This window comes from Raphanus sativus, chromosome 8 (assembly GCF_000801105.2).
Source record: "Raphanus sativus cultivar WK10039 chromosome 8, ASM80110v3, whole genome shotgun sequence".
NCBI lineage: Eukaryota > Viridiplantae > Streptophyta > Magnoliopsida > Brassicales > Brassicaceae > Raphanus > Raphanus sativus.
In genome coordinates, this window is record NC_079518.1 from 22,027,863 (window position 1) to 22,047,023 (window position 19,161).

Here is a 19,161-nt window from a genome sequence, read left to right on the forward strand (position 1 = left end):
GGCCCAACAAGTAGTATTACTAAGAAGAAAACCTTAGAAATTAACTGTGTAAAGTTCTTCATATTTACCAGCTAATTTACAGAAAGAAATGTAATCCAGAGAGAACAAATAGAACTGTTGATATTTTAATTAACTTGTAAATTTTGTATGAGCGACTAGTGTTTTTATAGTATACATAAGTATAAATTTAATTGGTAGAATATAAGCATATATATTATTTCTAAATGTGAAACAACGAACAAAAAAATATGTGGAACAAAATCTCTTTTAATGGAACATATATGTGATAATTCATAGTTGTGAAATTATGTTCTATATATATATATATATATATATATATATATTGTATTTATTTTTATTCCAAACTTTATAAAATCATGAAATTAAAAGTCATTGTTTATAAATACAGGTAGTGAAAACAGATAAAACTGTTTTGGTAAACGTATGACACTTATTGACTTATATATTCAATACATCTATCTTATTAAAGCTGAAGTACAATTTCGGTGTGTTTGGATACTTGGATAAGAGTATTAAAAAAATTTGGTGTGTTTGGAAACATGGATTGTAGTCTTTTTACAAAAATTAATTTTGTTTGGAAACAAAGATAGTAGTATTAAATAGAAAAAGTAATGGGCTTAAGTTATTAAGTCCATTATAAAAGAATGTTGTCAATATATATAAGAAAAATACAATACAAAGCCCAATTTGAAATAACTCAAATTATGGTTTTTATATTTCATATTAAGTTTTTAAAATATAATATATATAATTATTTATATGATGATACATATTAAATATTATTAATTATATGATTACATATATGATGGTACATATAAAATACGATTAATTATATGATGAAATTATACGATATATAATAATGACTAAGGATGGATTTTCAGACATCCATACGGGTTTGGTTCTGATCGGTTTGCGTTTCGGGTTTTCGAGGTCAAAGATTTAAGTCCTATTAGGATGTTTCTAAATTTTTGTTTGAGTTTGATTCGGATCTTTGCGGGTTTGGTTTGGGTTTGGATAACCTATTTAAATAAAATATATCAGAATACCTAAGCTTAACATATCAATTGGTTTGATTTAAAATTTTGGATACAAAATCAATAATTATTTTAAGTATTTTTGGTGATTTGAGTAAACTTTAACTATTTCAGATATTTGTTTTTGACTATCTATATATATTTTCAAGTATTTTAAACCAATTAAAAAGTATCATTCTTGATTTTTTATATACGTTAAATATAAAATAATTAATATATAAGTATATAAATCTATTTTTAGATAAATTTAGGTACACAAATACTTCGGTTCCGATCTAATTCGGTTCTCTAACTAACAAAATTTTGAATAATTCAAATATTTAATCAATTTATGTTCAGGTTTGGTACTATATTTACGGATTGGTATCAGTTATGTTCCTCAGATTCATTTTGCCAAACCCTAATAATCATATGAAAAACAAATATCATCATATTTTTAAAATATACATCCGCAGAGGTGCAGAGATCAAAGTCTATAATCATTTATTTTAACAACAAGCCAAATAAATATGTTGATTGAAGAGCGAATAAAACAAAACTAGAGAAATACATAGTTTACCAGAGACACTCTATGTGTCGAATTTATTATAAAGAAAATTTTATTAAAATAAATAAATTCAATAATTACAAACAAATAATATACTTCATAAAAGTGAAAATAATACCCGCGCTTTCGAAGTGCGGGTCAAAATCTAGTATATAGTTATAAACAATGAAACATATATATAGACATAAATAATCAAAATTATAAGCAATTAATGTTCTCCAGTGATGCAAAATTTGGCTATGATGTCTATATCTTCATGCCCATAAGTCTTTCTTTCATCATGGATTTATAAAATATGAACTAGATATTTGATCATTTGCAAGACGTTCTTGGGAGTAAGCAAATAGCTCTGAGGTGTTTTTATCTGATCTGCAACAAGAAACACATCATATTTAGGCCTTCAGCCTACAAAATATTTGCATGGTGGATTTTTCTTAGGGTTATGATACACCATTCAGTGGATATCAAGAGATTCAACTCGAGAGAGACAACTTCTAAAAATGATTATGTAGGTGGTCTTATCTGATATGTAGCAAGAAACACATTATTTTCAGGGAAAATGTCCTCTTTCAACCTGAACTATACACATTGTGCCTTTTTCTTCTCAAACTTTGTACTAATGCATATTTCATAATGAACTAAAAAAAATTCAAAAATAGTAAAATGAGCTTTATGTGTTGTGCCTTTTCATTCCCGTACTTTATAGTAATTCATATTCATATTTAAACTAAACAAAAATTCTGAAATATTACATGAACTCTCAAAATCATGCTTATATATATATATATATATATAAAATATATTTAAAGGTATTAGTCAAGCGTTAATTTATCAAAACTACATCATTTTCGATAAATTATGTAAAATAAAAATTAAAAATACAACATGAACTCTCAAAAACGATCTTATATATATATAATGACCATCAAAGGTTTTAGTCATCGTTAATTTATCAAAACAACGTCATGTTGGATAAATATGCAAAAAATTTGAAATACTTCAAAAACTCTCAAAATCATGCTTATATATATACATTGCCGTCCAAGGTGTTAGTTATCTGTTAATTTATCAAAATGACGTTATTTTGGATAAAATTTTGTAAATTTTAAAATTATAAAATACTATATAAACTCTCTAAATCGTACTAATATATATAAGATTAATTTTTAGAGTTAATGTAGTATTTTTAATTTTCATTTTACATAATATATCAAAAACGACATCAATTTGATAAATTCGGTAAGAACAATATAATTTTTAATACATTCTAAAAAATTAAAATTATTTTTTTGGGAAAAAAATAAATTTCCGGGTTTGGAAGTACCTTAGACTAAAATTTGGCTGATGCACAGCCCACCTATAGCCTAAGCTCACCCATCCACTCTTGAATTCTTGCCCATAACCGCCCCAAGTGTAAACCTCAACAGTCGTAGGCTAAGACCTCACCTAATCTAACATTATTAACTCAAATCACCCTAACCCTAACACTACAAGAATAATGCATAATATCTGAAATATATATTAGTCGGAAGTTTCTATGTAACGTGTATTTCCTATATATTATTTTCTGACACTCAAATTTAGTCTGAGTTTGGGCGTCAGAAATCTCGGAAAATGTCGTTACATTCAGTCGAAACGTGTTGTGTATATATATATATATATACACACATATTAAAATATACACCCATATTAAAACTAGGAAGCGGAAACGTGTTGGAAGCGTATATTTATTTATATATATATATATACACATATTAAAATATAAAAGATTACAAATGTGACTAACAATTATATGATTCAAATTAAAATAAAAGAAAAATATTCATTTATAATAATTTTAAATGATTTCATGTTAAAACCGTGAAACTATGCATACACTATGTTTATAAAATATTATTATACTAATTATTTTTTAATATTTTGTAAATAATTAACATAATACATTTGAATATAGACGATATTTTTTCTAAAAATCCTCAATACATAAAGACAATATATAGTATTAGTTTTAATTTTTGTATATTTATATTATCTATTTCACTATTATATAAAAACAATGGTTCTTCTATTTTTATTTATTTATGATATTGTATTTCAAAAAAACGGAAGCGTGATTCCAAAATAGAATCGTAAGCTTCCAACGTGTTTTTAAAGATGTATTTTTGGAAGCGCATTGGAAGCGAGATTCCGAGAGCTTCCACAAGCTTCCGATTTCGATTCCGATTCCGAAGCGGGAAGCGGACGTCCGACAAAGTTTCCATGCAACCTAGGTGGGATGTGGAAGAGAAGAAAAGCAGAGTATAAAAATAGAGGTATGCTATATTAAATAAATAAATATATACTACATAAATGCATAGCCCACACAAGTGGATTAGAAAGAAAGATATTATAATTTAAAAGATTAGTATATTATGAGAACTCATCGAAATAAAGTTTACTTTATCAGTGTCTATTTTCCGAGAAATTTAACGACAACTTCCTGAGAAATCATATATGTTGGTATAATCCAAAAATATTCTGAGAACTTCAACGACACGTTTCCAAGAAACATTTTTTGTCGGAAAACTCCTTCAACTTTCTGATGAATTCAACAAGTCCTCGTTATTTTCTCAATCAACTGTCAGCAGATTTCAGAGAACTCAATTTTTGGTAACTTTTATCAGAGTTCGTAACATTTTGTTGTAATATAACACCTAACCGCCAAACCACTCGACCACCACAGAACAAACCCACCGGTCCTGACCTGGCTGTTCCAACTACCTCACTACCATACCCGATTTCCTCAGCTATTCGAGCTGGCCTGTATTACACTGAGCTAACCTCAGCTACATACACTATTCTTAAGCTTACTACACTATCCATTGCTAAATGGGATCTTGTTTCTGGTCGTGGAAACTACCCAAATTTCAGACTCAACCTCTTAACCATGTGCATAGAGAATCCGAGTCGATGGTTCGACTGAACCTTGACTATGCTTGTCCATAGGAGGTCTGTCTGATCCTATGGAGAACCGAAGGCGTTATACTCTTAGTCTTCTATGTAAGTTCTATCCTTTCAATCTTCTGTGGTTATAATATATTTAAATTTTTGAAATATAAATAAACATAAGTTATATTAAATTAAATAAATTATATTATGCTTTTAGAATTCTCAGAATTAATAAAGCGACTTTATAAATTAAACTAATTTTTTAACCTGGTTTCACTAAGTTATAATTTTTAGTAATATAATATGTACATATATATATATATAGAATTTAAATATTTGATAAAAGATGTAAAGTAGTATAAAAGAGTTGAAATGTTAACATTCCTAAAATAATGAATGGTTGTTATTCAAACACATGCTTTTCGTAGAGTACTAACAATTCAATTTTAGTTGCTTGTTCTTTTATATTGAACTCAAAATTTTGTTGTGCGTTTACCTATGTTTTGTGAACTATTAAATTGAATATATATAATATCTCAATAGAGAATGAGCGGACTAAAATGCCTAATTTGTCAAGTTTGATAAGCAGTTTTATAAGATGAAAAAAAAGAAAGAATAACTTTTATTGATATTTATATTCGACATTTTAATATATTATTAAAATGAAATAAGAATAATACTTGTAAGGGAAACTATTTTATGATGCGATCTAGGCTCCAATTGACTCCAGACCAGCACTTGAGACAGCGATAGTTTTGGGTCTAGATTCAAGAATACAAATATGATTTTGGACTTTCTTATGGTTTTTGTAATTAGTGATCCGTTCACTTTTTTTCTTATAAGCTGACATGACTGATTTGTATGATGTAATTTTTGATTATTTTTTATGCTTCATGCTTAAAATAGTTTCAATAGTCTCTTTTATATATTAGAGATATTACTACTAATTTATATTTTTTTAACTAAAGAAAAATATGGATTTTATATTGATTAAGGCAAGTAATCACATCTTCGAATTAAGATTTTAGGACATAACATGTAATCTACTATTTTATTTAATCAAGTTGATAGTGACTATATCTATTATCTTTTTTCCTTTTACGAAGTAAATAATTTTTAGTGCAAAAAGCAAGGCTTCATGCAAACGCATTTTCGGATAAATCCTTTGCAACGACCATCAGGAAAACCTTCACTCATACATACTTGTTTGCAATTCCGCCACTTAAAACACATTCCCCTAAAATCTATGCTATTTGCTTGACAAATTTGTTGTCCTTTAACCATCTTCATACCTATAAAAAATTATTCGATAAGAATTCAAAACTGATGCCCATAAATGTAATTATGAATAACAACAACAAAAATAATTGCTGCAAAAAATATATATTTCAATCGCTTTTTTGTTTAATATTTTATATAAAACTTATCATTTGTATAAAAAATTCATAATTTCTTATATATTGTATTTTTCATGTAAAATATGGGTTTTCAATATTATATCGAATAACTTTTGTACTCTGTAAAACAATTATCAAAAACTAATCCAGTTAAAAATTGTAAACTTAGTCTATCATGCAACATAATTTATTATGTTAAACAAAATAATCAAATTTCAATATATAACACACAAACATACATTAGAAGATTTGGTTACATACGTATAACTTAATATCAGTGGAAAAATACCTGGCCTAACAAGTAGTATGACTAAGAAGAAAACCTTAGAAATTAACTCCATAAAGTTCTTCATATTACCACCTAGTTTATAGAAAGAAATGTAATCTAGAGAGAACAAATAGAACTATTGATATTTGAATTAACTTGTAAATTTTGTATGTGCGACTAGTGTTTTTATAGTAACCATAAGCATAAATTTAATTGGTAGAATATCAGCATATATATTATTTCTAAATGTGAAACAACGAACAAAAAATAATATGTGGAATAAGATCCCTTTTAATGGAACATATATGTGATAATTCATAGTTGTGAGATTATTTTCTATATATATCTTGTACTTAATTTTATTCTAGACTTTATAGAATCATGAAAATTCATAGATAAACAATTTAGAAATACATCTAGTGAAAACAGATAAAACTGTTTTGGTAAACATATGACACTTATTGACTTATATATTCAATACATATATAGTTATGAACAATGAAACATATATACACCTAAATAATCAAAATTATGAACAATTAATGTTCTCCAGTGATGCAAAATTGGGCTACGATGTCTATATCTTCAAGCCCATAAGTCTTTAGATTTATATAAATATGGACTAGATGTTTGATAACTTGCAAGACGTTCTTGGGTGTAAGAAAATAGCCCTGAGGTGTTTTATCTGATCTGCAACAAGAAAAGACATCATATTTAGGCCTTAATTAGGCCTTAAGCCTACACAACATTTGCATGGCGGATGGTTCTTAGGGTTATGATGCACCATTCAGTGGATATCAAGAGATTCCACTGGAGAGAGACAACTTCTAGAAACGATCCCGTAGGTGATTTTATCTGATATGTAGCTAGAAACACACCATATTCAGGGAAAATATCCTCTTTCAACCTGAACTATATACATCGTGCCTTTTTCTTCTCAGACTTTGTAGTAATGCATGTTTCATACTGAAAAAGAAAAAAATTTCAAAAATACTAAATGAACTTTATGTGTTGTGCCTTTTCATTCCCAACTTTATATTAATGCATATTTCATATTTAAACTAAAAACAAATTTAGAAATATTACATGAACTCTCAAAATCGTGCTTATATATATATATATATATACCGTTAAAGGTATTAGTCAAGCGTTAATTTATCAAAAATATATCATTTTGGATAAATTATGTAAAATCAAAATTAAAAATGCAACATGAACTCTCACAAACGATCTTATATATATTGACCGTCAAAAGTTTTAGTCATCCGTTAATTTATCAAAACAACGTCATGTTGGATAAATTATGCAAAAATTTTAAATTACTACAAAAACTCTCAAAATCGTTCTTATATATATACATTGATCGTCAAATGTGTTAGTTATTTGTTAATTTATCAGAATGACGTTATTTTGGATAAAATTAAGTAAAATTTAAATTTATACTACATAAACTCTACAAATCGTACTTATATATGTATATAAAAATTATTTTTTAGAGTTAATGAATTATTTTTAATTTTTATTTTACATAATTTATCCAAAACGACATCGTTTTGATAAATTCGGTAAAAACGACATTATTTTTAATACATTCTGAAAAGTTAAAAAATATTTTTTTGGGAAAAAAATAAATTTTAGGGTTTGGGAATACCTTCGACTCAAATTTGGCTGACACACACCCACCTATAGCCTAAGCTCATCCATCCACTCTTGAATTCTTGTCCATAACTGTCCCAAGTGTAAACCTCAACAGCCGTATGCTAAGACCTCACCTAACCTAATACTTTTAACTCGAATCACCCTAACCCTAACACTACAAGAATAATGCATAATATCTGAAATCGATATTAGTTTAGAAGTTTCTATGTATAGAGTATTTCCTATTATTTTCCGACAATCAAATTTAGTCTGAGTTTGGGCGCCGGAAATCTCGGAAAAATGTCGGTACATTCATATTACTAGTAATGTCCGAGATCTTTGTCAAATATATATTGGAACATTCCGAGGAACCTCGGGAATATATTTTCGATAAATTTCCAAGAAATTTATGTTTTTAAATAAATTAATAATGAAATATAAATAAAAAATAATATGGAACTACTCTTGTCAAAAAATATTGAGTTACTATTAAATATGTATGACAAGAAGGTGCAGTTGAGCCAACAGCAGTGAAAATAATTGCGGTGATGACGGCAGTCGTGAGTTGAGTGGTGGTGGTGTTTCGACCGATTTACAGATCTTACTTAGCAAAACAAATTCACAGATCTGAAAGACACAAAGAAAGAGAGAAGGGGAAGAAGGAAATAGGAGAAGAAAAGGAAAACAATGATCTGATCGTTGATGCCAAAACAAAAACAGATATATTCTTCGACGGAGGTATGTGGGATGTGGAAGAAAAGAAAAGCAGAGTATAAAAATAGAGGTATGTTATTTTATATAAATATATATTACATAAATGCATGGACCACACAGGTGGATTAGAAAGAAAGATATTAGCATTTAAAAGATTAGTATATTATGCGAACTCATCGCAATAAAGTTTACTTTATTAGTGTCTATTTCCCGATGACAACTCCGACAAAGTACCGAGAAATTTTATATATCGGTATAACCCGAGAAATTCAACGACAAGTTTCTGAGAAATCTTATATGTCGGTATAATCCGACAATATTCCGAGAACTTCAATGACAAGTTTCCGAGAAACATTTTTTTGTCGGAAAAAATCCTTCAACTTTCTGATGAATTCAACAAGTCCTCGTTATTTTCTCAATCAACCATCAGCAGATTTTCTGAGAACTCAATTTTTGGTAACTTTTATCGGAGTTCGTAACATTTTGTTGTAGTATAACACCTAACTGCCAAACCACTCGATCACCACCAAACAAACCCACCGGTCCTTGCGTGGCCGTCCCCAACTACCTCACTACTAAACCTGATTGCCTCAGCTAGTCGAGCTAGCCTATATTACACTGAGCTAACCTCAGCTACATACAATATTCTTAAGCTTATTACATTATCCATAGCTAAATGGGATCTTGTTTCTGGTCGTGGAAACTACCCAAGTTTCAGACTCGACCTCTTAACCACGTCTATGGAGAATCCGAGTCGATGGTTCGACTGAACATCGACTATGCTTGTCCATAGGAAGTCTGTCTGATCCTATGGAGGACCGAAGGCGTTATACTCTTAATCTTCTATGTAAGTTTTATTTTTTTCAATCTTCTATTGGTTATAGTATATTTAAAACTTTTGAAATATAAATAAATATAAATTATAGTAAATTATATTATGCTTTTAGAATTCTCGGAATTATTAAACACCTGTATAAACTAAAACTAATTTTTTAACATAGTTTCACTAAGTTATAATTTTCTTTATTTATAGAATATATATATATATAGAATTTAAATATTTGATAAAGGATGTAAAGTAGTATAAATGGGTTGAAATATTAACATTCCTAAAATAATGAATGGTTGTTATTCAAACACATGCTTTTCGTAGAGTACTAACAATTTTTGCTTGTTCTTTTATATTGAAACTCAGTTTTTGTTGTATGTTTCACTATGTTTCGTGAACTATTAAATTGAATATCTATAATATCTCAATAGAGAATGAACAGACTAAAACAAAGATGACAATTTGTCCTTAACCAACGAGAGTCAATGCTAAGGAAAATTGTGAACATATCGAATCTGATCATAATATTTATCTTCATTCTCTGAATCAAACGAAAGTCTAGATTGTAGGTCTGCTTGATAAATGGGTTGATGCCACAAAAGTTGGTTAATCTTGCTTTGTTATCTGAGTTCGAGACGGGTTTTTCTTAGTTCCTTGAATAGATGTTTGGCTCATGATCATTACATTGCAGAAATCATCACCCTGGACCTAGTGCGTTATCTCCCTGATTTTACATCATTCTCATCCTGCTGTTTAGTTACTTAAGTTACATAAATCATCAACCAAATTGCTTTGTCTTAGCTAATTTATTTCACTCTGAAAGAACCTAGTATAACTGTTGATCTCTGTGGATTCGATCCTAAAGTGCTACATCGACATACCATTTGATTGTGGTAGTGTGCATGTTAGATTAATTGGTGTGCATGTACACGTAATAACAATTTGACACCGTTGCCAGGGACCATTTGTGTTACCTTTGTTTCAGAGATTGAATTTTAGTCTAATAACTAGTGAAAAATTCTTATTCTCTTGTGTGTTTCAGGTGTTGAACCAGGAACTAGCAAGGTAGGGAAGGATTAACGAGAAAGAACATAAATCAAATACAGCCATCATAGGCGAAGAAATCGACAACATGGCTGGTATTGGTCATGTAGCTGGTGCGATTCAGAGGATGGAACAGCAAATTCAGCAGCTCCAACGACAACAACAGCCATAACAAAAACGAGCAATTGGAGATGCTCACAAATCTACTGTCTTCTGTCAGAACAGATCTCATGTATATCTACCAGCTGTTGAGAGAGAAGAGTTTAGAATCAAACCTTATCTGATCGAATTGGTGGATCAGAACTCGTTCCATGGTTCAGCTGATGAGAATCCGATAGATCATCTTAAGAATTTAGAGGCGATAGGCAGCACTATCTGCATGAGTGGAGTACCTCCTGAATTTGTAGCTTGTAAGCTATTTCCTTTTTCTCTAGCAGGCAAGGCTTTTATATAGCTGAAGTTGCTGCCGCCTGGGTTTTTGACTACATGGGAAAAGTCTAGATCTACTTTTCTAAACCACTTCTACACTAGGTCTAAGACAGCTGTAATGAGAAAAAAATCACCACTTTCATCAGCATTTAGAGGAGCCTTTTTATGAGGCATGGCAGAGATTCAAGGACTATCGCACGCACTGTCCTCACCATGGTTTTTCGGATGAGAAGATTCTTGACATATTTTAGGATGGAGTTAGTTGGGACTACCAAAATCTCCTTGATGCTGCAAGTAATGGAAGCTTCACGACTCAGACTAAGGAAAGAGCGTATCAGTTAATAGAGAACTTGGCTGCAAGCTCTAGAAATAGATGTCATGAGAATGAGTTGAATGCGGCAGATGACTTGATGCTGAAGCGAAATCAGAGAAGTGTTAAATTTTGTGAGGACACAGGAGATAATGCTTTATGTCATATATTTCAAGGTGGATTGCAGAAGGATCAGCCTTTGGATACTTTCCAAGAAGCATCCCCAGCCTCATTCCAAGCTCCTGAAAGCGATTCTATGGGTGAGCTAAATATTCTCATGCAGAAGCTAGTCCAAAGGCAGCAAATGCTAGTCCAAAGTCAGAAAGATAATTTAAATGCAATGCACCAGAAAAATATTGAGCGCAGTACCAAATTGGGTGGCATGTACAATGATATTAATAGTAAGTTTGAAGCAAAACTCATGTGAAGGTGCTTGAGTTTCAGATTGTTGAAACTGCCGAAGAGATCATGAGATCACAAGGAACTCTACCAGAAAAATTGGAGAAAAATTCCAGACGAGAGTATGTTGATGCAGTTGAGGGGAAAATGAAAAAAGGGCTGCAATTTTCAGCAAAAACGTTCCTGGAAAATATTAAAAAAAGAGATAAGGAACAGGTTCATGAGCGATCACTCCCTTCCGAAGCGACTGCTCCTAACGAACCTGATGAGAATCCACCTGCTCGGGTCTATGTTCCTAAGGTTTCCTATCCAGTTTCAACTATACATCTGATGGATCACATTAGTACAGAGCAGCTGGCTGGATTTAAGAAGATGGTGATAAGACTTCCTAAAAAGATCTGATTTGAACATGCTTAAGAGATTCACCCATTGCATATGTTCTTCAAAGAGTTGTAGAGAAACTCAAGAGGAAGGCACTCTTTACTGAAAAAATGACACTATCACTTAAGCTATTGCCTAAGGTTGAAGACCCTGGAAATTTGCTTTTCCATGTTTCATCTGTGGAATGGAATTTAAGGAAGCTCTTTTTGACTTCAGTTCTAGTGTGAATCTTGTCTCAAAGGCGATTGTAGACGAGTTGGCCATTGTGGATGTTGAGCCTTCTCAGTTGACTCTAGCTTTTGCAAACTATTCCACAACAGTCCTTTATGGTACCATTCGCAACATTCCTGTCAAAGTAGAGGATTATATCCTTCATACTGAATTTCTGGTTGTTGAGATGAGAAAAATTATAAAATGTATTTGCTCTTTTGAAGGTCATTTATGGCTACAGTGGGGACAATCATTTATGCCTAATAAGAGAGTCTCCTTCTCCAACATCAACAAGAAGGTTTTCTTTAAGGCTGTCCAACTAGATCTCTCATCCTATATGCCTCTTGCATCTCAATGGTTAGTGGAGAACAGCTGAAAATTGTTCCTAAGAAGAAGCTTGGTGATAAGAGTCAGATCAAAGAAGTATTGAATGAAAATCCTCATACTGATACCAAAAAACTCAAAAAGAATGTGAAAGATAAAGTCCAGAAGAAATGGTCAAGAATGATCATACAATGACTTTGATATCTCACATGTGTGATGAGAAATCCATTGAATATGAGGTAAAATGTAAAGGTATCTCTAAACCTTTCTCTAGAGTTACAGTTATCCTCACACATGAGCTGAAAGAGAAAGGAAAAACTGCTGTGAAAGGGTTGTTGAGCGGAGTTCTGAAGCTGAATCTGTTTGATTGTGGAGCCTGTTTTGGCACAAGCCCACATGCTTAACCCGATTGAGCCCTATCAGCAAGTCAAGCTAGTGACCAAGAGCTTAGTGGGAGACAACCCACTGGTTAGTGTAAAAATCATTATGATTTTTTTTTGCTTATTTTTTGTTTTAGTTTATTGAGTTTCAAGTCAAAAATCAGGAAAACCCCAGATACTTCAAAATTATGGATGTCACAAACAGAGCACTTTGCCCTCTAAAAGGAGCGACCGCTCCATGCCAAAATCTGACAATGGAGCACTCATAATTTTTGTAGAGAACCTGATCTACCCAGGTAAGTATCTTGACCAAAGGAAAGTTTATTATTGTTTACACATTCTCTCTGATTTATTTTCACCACAGAAACGTTGTAAAGTAAATCTGGAGAAGGGTCTTCATAATTAACTAACTTATCTTTTTTTTTGAGTCAGTTATGAGTCAGTTTTATTGAATCAAAATTTGTTGGGAATGAAGATATTTCTTTGGAACAAACCATCTAACTGGTGCCACAGTGACCATTCTTTCAGCTATTGATTGCAGATTGTACAACATGGAAAAGCCAAAATAGATTGATCTGCGAATAACATATATGCTTGTAGGATCCAAAACTGGCGTGGAACATAACATACTTGACTCACTTGTCGTAGGGCTTGAAATACACTTGATCGAATTCCTCGTCCAGATCTCAAAATGCAAGTCTGTGTAAGTATGGTTCCCTTCTCTCTGCCTTCAGCATCTAAATTAGTTACAGAATTAAGGAACTAAATTTGTTTTGCATTTAATTTAGATTTTCTTTATTAAATTATGAAAAGACAAAAATGTTTAAAACTCAATTAATTTGTTTTTTTAATATCAAAAGACTATTATATTACTCAAATGAATTTAAGTGGCATGGATTTGTAAATAAATGACAAATTTTAGGGTAAATTTATATCTGTACTTATGTTCTATGTATTATATAAAGTAGGCGTAATCGAGGGAGCGTGTGTATAGGTAGTAGATACAAAAACGTTCTCAATAACGTTACTCTAAGAAGGTCTACATGCGTTGTACACTTCTCCCCGCAGTACATCGATTGGTCTATGTTCCAAAGTATATCGCTCAGGCCCCATGTACACCCCTGTCTTCTCCAGTAGCCCCATTGCTTCCTCTCTTCCGTATTTTGACTCGTACAGCTTCAAGTACTCATAATCCTGTTCCATTACATCAATTTAAACACAATTCGTTCTTTCTTTCTTTCTGGTTGGTAACTAAAAGCTTAAAAGCAGCCATACCTGCAAGCCACTAAGAAGACGCTCTAGCCTAAGTGAAGCAACTGGCTCTGAGGATGATGAGAAAACTTCACCGGGATAGTAAAGAACGCCATCACCAGGAGGAAGACCGCGTCTAAACCTTACCTACAGATACATTTGGTTACTTTGTATAACTTCCTGAAGCAATCAATCAAGAAACATTTACAAAAGGAACCATATAGGTCAAACGAACCTCAGCGCTCGGGACGGTTGCCTTCTCATAGCAGTTCGCACCCCAGTACAAGAACCCGGTTCCACCTTCTTTCCACACACGCCACATCACTGCACGGTGCTGTGTCCCACGCATCCCTAAGTGCCAATTTGGGTGAGGATCTGTAGGTCCAAGGCATATATATGTCCACCATTCCTGCACCCATCATGAGAATTCCTCTTTATTGCTAATACATACATATACAACCACACAAGATTAGCATTAAGATGCCTTAGCTGATTATGATAATCTCGGTTTTACTAATGCAAGATGTATACATGTGTGGACTTTTTGAGAGCTTATGATAACTAATTAACTGTATTGCGTATGGTTGAATCGACCAATGTCTATACTTAAGTACTAATTTCTATTCAGTTACGCAATTGATTAGATGTATCAAACCACATCGAGTCTAGGGTAGACAAGGATGATGGAGAGCTTACCTCACGATTCTCTAACTGCAAACCCTCAACAATATCCTTCACCAAATCTTCCCGGTTACCAAGCACCCACTCACTGAATATTAAACCATATTTTAAGACTTGAGTTGCGGGATTAAGGCAACGATAGACTCCTTGAAAACAGATTTCTCTAAATATTCCTGAAAACGCATCTTTAAAATCCTAACTCATAGAATAACATAATAAACTTACACGCATGCATGTCTATCCAAATAGATAATCGGAGTGATACGGTAGGCAATTTTAAGATCAAAAATGTATTTGCTCAAAAAGGTGACTTTTTGATTGATTTGTGAGAGGTAAGAGAAGGCAATTTTTCTAAATGATCAAATCACTGCCACCTAAGAGAATGTGCATGCGCAATTACCTTGTGCAGTATATCTGAGTATGGGGTCGAAGCAGATTTGGAACTTTGACAAAAGATTCAAAGGGCGTTGGTGCAAGAGGCGCATCACCCGGACCTACAAATAAGAGTAATATTATTAAATTAAATTTCTAAGTAGCTAGTAAGTGCTGTAATGAAACATATCAGACAACCACTGGACCAACATGACAAGTGTGTGAATAAATATTATGGGCTGAACAATCACATAGTGTGAGAAAAAAAGTAAGCAAAATCGAGAAACAGATAAGTAATTAACTAACACATTTAAATTCCACAAAAAGGGAATCATACCACAGTAGTAAGTAGTCAAAACACGAGCATCCGGGGCATAGGCGTAAATTTCACTAGCCATCTTGCGAACGTTATGAAAGTGATCCATATTCAATGGCTGCCAAATTTTCGAATGATAATAAGAAAGCTGTGTCAATAAGTAAATTTTAGCTAAAAGAACACATCAATTACACCGATGGTGGAACATGAGATACAGAAATGCTAAGAGACACCACATCAGCCTATTGATAATCAGTAGGAAAAAAAAATGATTGAAAGACTAAGATACCTCATCCCACAAGTAAAAGTAAGCTTTATTCCAGTGGGGTTTACTCCTCAGTATCTCAACTTCTTTCCGCAGGTAAATTTCTCTTGAATCATCCCTGCTTGTACATCAACAATAGTTAGTTTGGGTACCTACAGTTTGACTGGGACAACACATGCATACCCTGCTATGACTTGTCTATAAGGTACTGCATAAGCAGCAAGCCTTGGATCAGAGAAATATTCATCAGTCTTCGGATGATCGGCTGCAAAACCAAAAAGCGGAATGCAAATGAAAAAAAACTTATACAGATGGTGATAGACAAATAAAAAGAGGATTAGCAATACCAGGCCATGGTGAGGTGTATGTCAAGACACGCATATTTTCACCCCACTTGCAGAAGTATGGACTGATCCGGTACTGAAGAAGCCACTTGAAATGAAGATCCAGTTTCTCGTACCACTTTTCACTTCCATGTTCAACACCAAAACGATCCTCGATTACAGTATCAGAGACGCCAATGACAGCAGGGAGTGATGGAGTCACTGGAATAATAAATTCCCAAACTGTCAATCTTAGCTTTATACGTACTGCAAGGTTTGACACAACATCTTCTTCCATCATATCAGAGGATCCATTTGTAGAAATGAACTCCGCAAATGATGGAGAGAAGAGAATTCTTCTTAATGATGAACTTGCACATTTTATTCTTTCTACCTAAAAGACAAGCTGCAGATTACTGACAAAGTAAAATATTTTATCAAGGGACGAGCTCAACAAAACAGAATCAAACTGAAAATATTACCACTTCGTCCATGGGTTTCCCTTCTATTGGTTCCATAATATCGAGACAGTTCTTAAGTTCCAGACATAGCTGATCCTTCTCATGCTTTCCCAAGTTATCAGAACAGCTGTAACCAACCACAAATATGGGCATCAGCGTGTAAAATCCATGAGAAACAACCTCTCATTTTTACAAGACACAATGAAACCAAGCAGAGATGTGAGCATCCTGAAGTAGATAAAAGAAAAGATATACAGAGGGAGACTCACCCTCCATCTGTTTTCATTGCAGAAACAATGATCTCTCCTTCATATTGACCAGGAGGCTGCCCATTAGGAACGTCTATTGAGACCCAAATCACACTTGTTTCTCTACAGTATGAACCATCCGAGACTATGTCAGTCTTGACGAATTAAGACATCAGTGCTCCACATATCAGAAAACAAAAAAAAAAAGATTAGCGAGTGGTAGTACCCTGGAAGTAAGCTAAGTTGAGTAACAGGCAAATCAAGAGGCACGAGAGCGTCAGGAACACCTAGGACAGGCACTACTCTCCGCAACTTTAGAGACTGCCCAACAACCAATCTGTCGTTGAAAGGAAGAAAACAATCATATGCAGAGCAGATGAAAGGGAGAAAAGCGAAACTATACATTGAAGAAAAGGGAAGGAGGTACCAAAAGGCTCACCTATCACCAGCTGAAGAGCATAAGTCACTGCACTGAATCTGAACACTCCCCGAAGGGGTAGAGGCAGCCCAAGAAACTTTGGGACGCATGGCAATCTGAAAACTTTCCCTCTCGTTTCTAGCTGCCAAAAGATTTATCTGTAGAAACACACAAAAATCACATGGAAAAATGAACAAGATAGGTAAACTAGAATCTATTCAATACAAACTAGTTCAATATAAGAAACAGTAGGATAGAAGAAAGGGGTTTACAGTCTCAAGAGGACGAGGGGTTTCTTGGGAACCGACGTTAACAGAATTGGGCATACACCAGACGTGAACCAAATCGGAAGTAGGAACCTCAGTGGGATCGGTAGATTGTTGAAGAGGTTCTGAATTAAGACCACCGTCGTTAAACCCATAAGCTGTGCCTCCACCAGCAACCCCTTCTACAGGCACACTCATCTCTTGAGGCCCCCCTGCACAGTTAAATTACCTTTTTTTATAAATTACTTTAGATTTCGTCTTAACTTTATTGATCTATAAAGAATATAAAATTCCCAGATACTGAAACCTAATTTCCACTTAGATAAAGAGTTAAATAAGAACGAAATTTGTGTAAACTGACTTCCCAAATCCCTTTCTCAGACTGATTCCACATTTTTTTTCAAATCGCAGACGGAGCAAGCAACGAAGGAACTCGAGAAAAGGGAGAATTGAATCGTACCATTGTTGCTGTCCATTTGAATTGCTTCTTCTTGAGGAGAGGAGAAAGGATCGCGTTGTTGGAGATTTTTTTCTGAAGGCTTTTAACACGTACGTAGTAACCTCCCGCTTTTGTTTTACTCGTGCCCGAAAAGTACCTTTAACTCATCCCACTGCCAATGTCCTTTGTTTGCTTCTTTCCCTGCAATATTCTATGATTTTTTGCACCCAGTGGCCAAAGGCATTTTTATGATCAAACATGTCACGGTTTCGAAACGCAGGATGATCCTTTTTGGTTTTTAGTCAAAAAAAAAAAAAAAAAAAAATCTTAGGATTTTGCAAAAATGATTTACACAAAAATAATTTCTCTTTTTTGTTTCATAATAAAAATAGTTTTATCTGAAAATACGAAAATTAAAAAAATATATATCAACAAATTATTATTTAAATATGGATTAATTATACTAAACCAATATAAATACATCTATGTAATTTGATTGGTCAAATTATGCCTAATAAATATAAATTTTTTTATAAATACATCTTGTGCCTAAAACGAACTGAGACAATGCTACGATTACTATTTTTTTGTGTGTTTTAGTGTACATTGCTAATATGCTAGAGATATGGATCAAAGCTGATGCAATGGTTCACCTGTAGCTGTTGCCGATGCAATGTTTTAAACTAAAAAGGCAGAAGACTTCCAATCAGATACGCAGGAAAGAACCTCGTCGAAGCAGTTTGTGGAACGTTAGTTACCTCTGCAGCTGTTAAGTATCTATGCAATGATTCTAAAGTGATCCACTTGTATGATCCATAAGATTGAGATATAATGGAGTAGTCAAAGTAGCTCTAGTTTATCATCATTGGATCTGTGATTTTTGGTAGTCTCAAGGCCACCTGCTATGTTAGCCTAAGGCATTCCTCAACATGTGCTACCTTTATGTTCTTTATCTTGAAGCAGTTTGAATACCATCTCATGAAAACAGCTTCACCGAGGTGTTGCTCAAAGGTTCATGGCTCTATATCTGCATATGAAATAACACATATCGACCGAGCAAACCTGAGATTAATTTTTTCCAATTAAGAGAACTGCGTTGTTTGGTCGTAAAGCCTGTTCTGATATTGGTTTGTTTAGTTGAAGATGATAGATAAGCTAATGAAGTTTCCTCAAAAAATGTATTAGAATTCTCAGAGTAAAAAAAGATGCTTTTCAATTGCTTATCACGGTAAAAAGATTAAGACTGGAGTTTGCAGAGGAAAGAACTC

General features: G+C 32.9%; 1 protein-coding gene and 1 non-coding gene across 2 annotated transcripts; both read right to left on the bottom strand.

Moving 5' to 3' along the window:
* Nucleotides 1-10,964: 10,964 nt before the first annotated feature.
* LOC130499354 (small nucleolar RNA R71) lies at nt 10,965-11,069 on the bottom strand. The gene has a single exon (XR_008938232.1). It is a non-coding gene; the product is annotated as a small nucleolar RNA R71 (small nucleolar RNA).
* Nucleotides 11,070-13,760: 2,691 nt separating this feature from the next.
* On the bottom strand, nt 13,761-18,084 carry LOC108823079 (uncharacterized). Its single transcript, XM_056991559.1, has 15 exons — nt 17,915-18,084; nt 17,461-17,666; nt 17,210-17,346; nt 16,997-17,107; nt 16,792-16,893; nt 16,544-16,649; nt 16,086-16,455; nt 15,922-16,003; nt 15,763-15,856; nt 15,495-15,591; nt 15,186-15,279; nt 14,801-14,873; nt 14,340-14,513; nt 14,129-14,251; nt 13,761-14,047 (listed from the first exon to the last, which is right to left on the bottom strand). The coding sequence occupies exons 1-15, from the start codon at nt 17,928-17,930 to the stop codon at nt 13,883-13,885; spliced, it is 1,950 nt and encodes a 649-aa protein (XP_056847539.1). The 5' UTR covers nt 17,931-18,084; the 3' UTR covers nt 13,761-13,882.
* Between the last annotated feature and the right edge of the window lie 1,077 nt (nt 18,085-19,161).

Coding starts and splice junctions, on each gene's coding strand:
- LOC108823079 (XM_056991559.1), bottom strand. Junction 17,347..17,460: donor CCCCTCGTCCTCTTGAGACT/GTAAACCCCTTT, acceptor GTGTTTCTACAG/ATAAATCTTTTGGCAGCTAG. Junction 15,592..15,762: donor ACTTTTACTTGTGGGATGAG/GTATCTTAGTCT, acceptor AAAATTTGGCAG/CCATTGAATATGGATCACTT.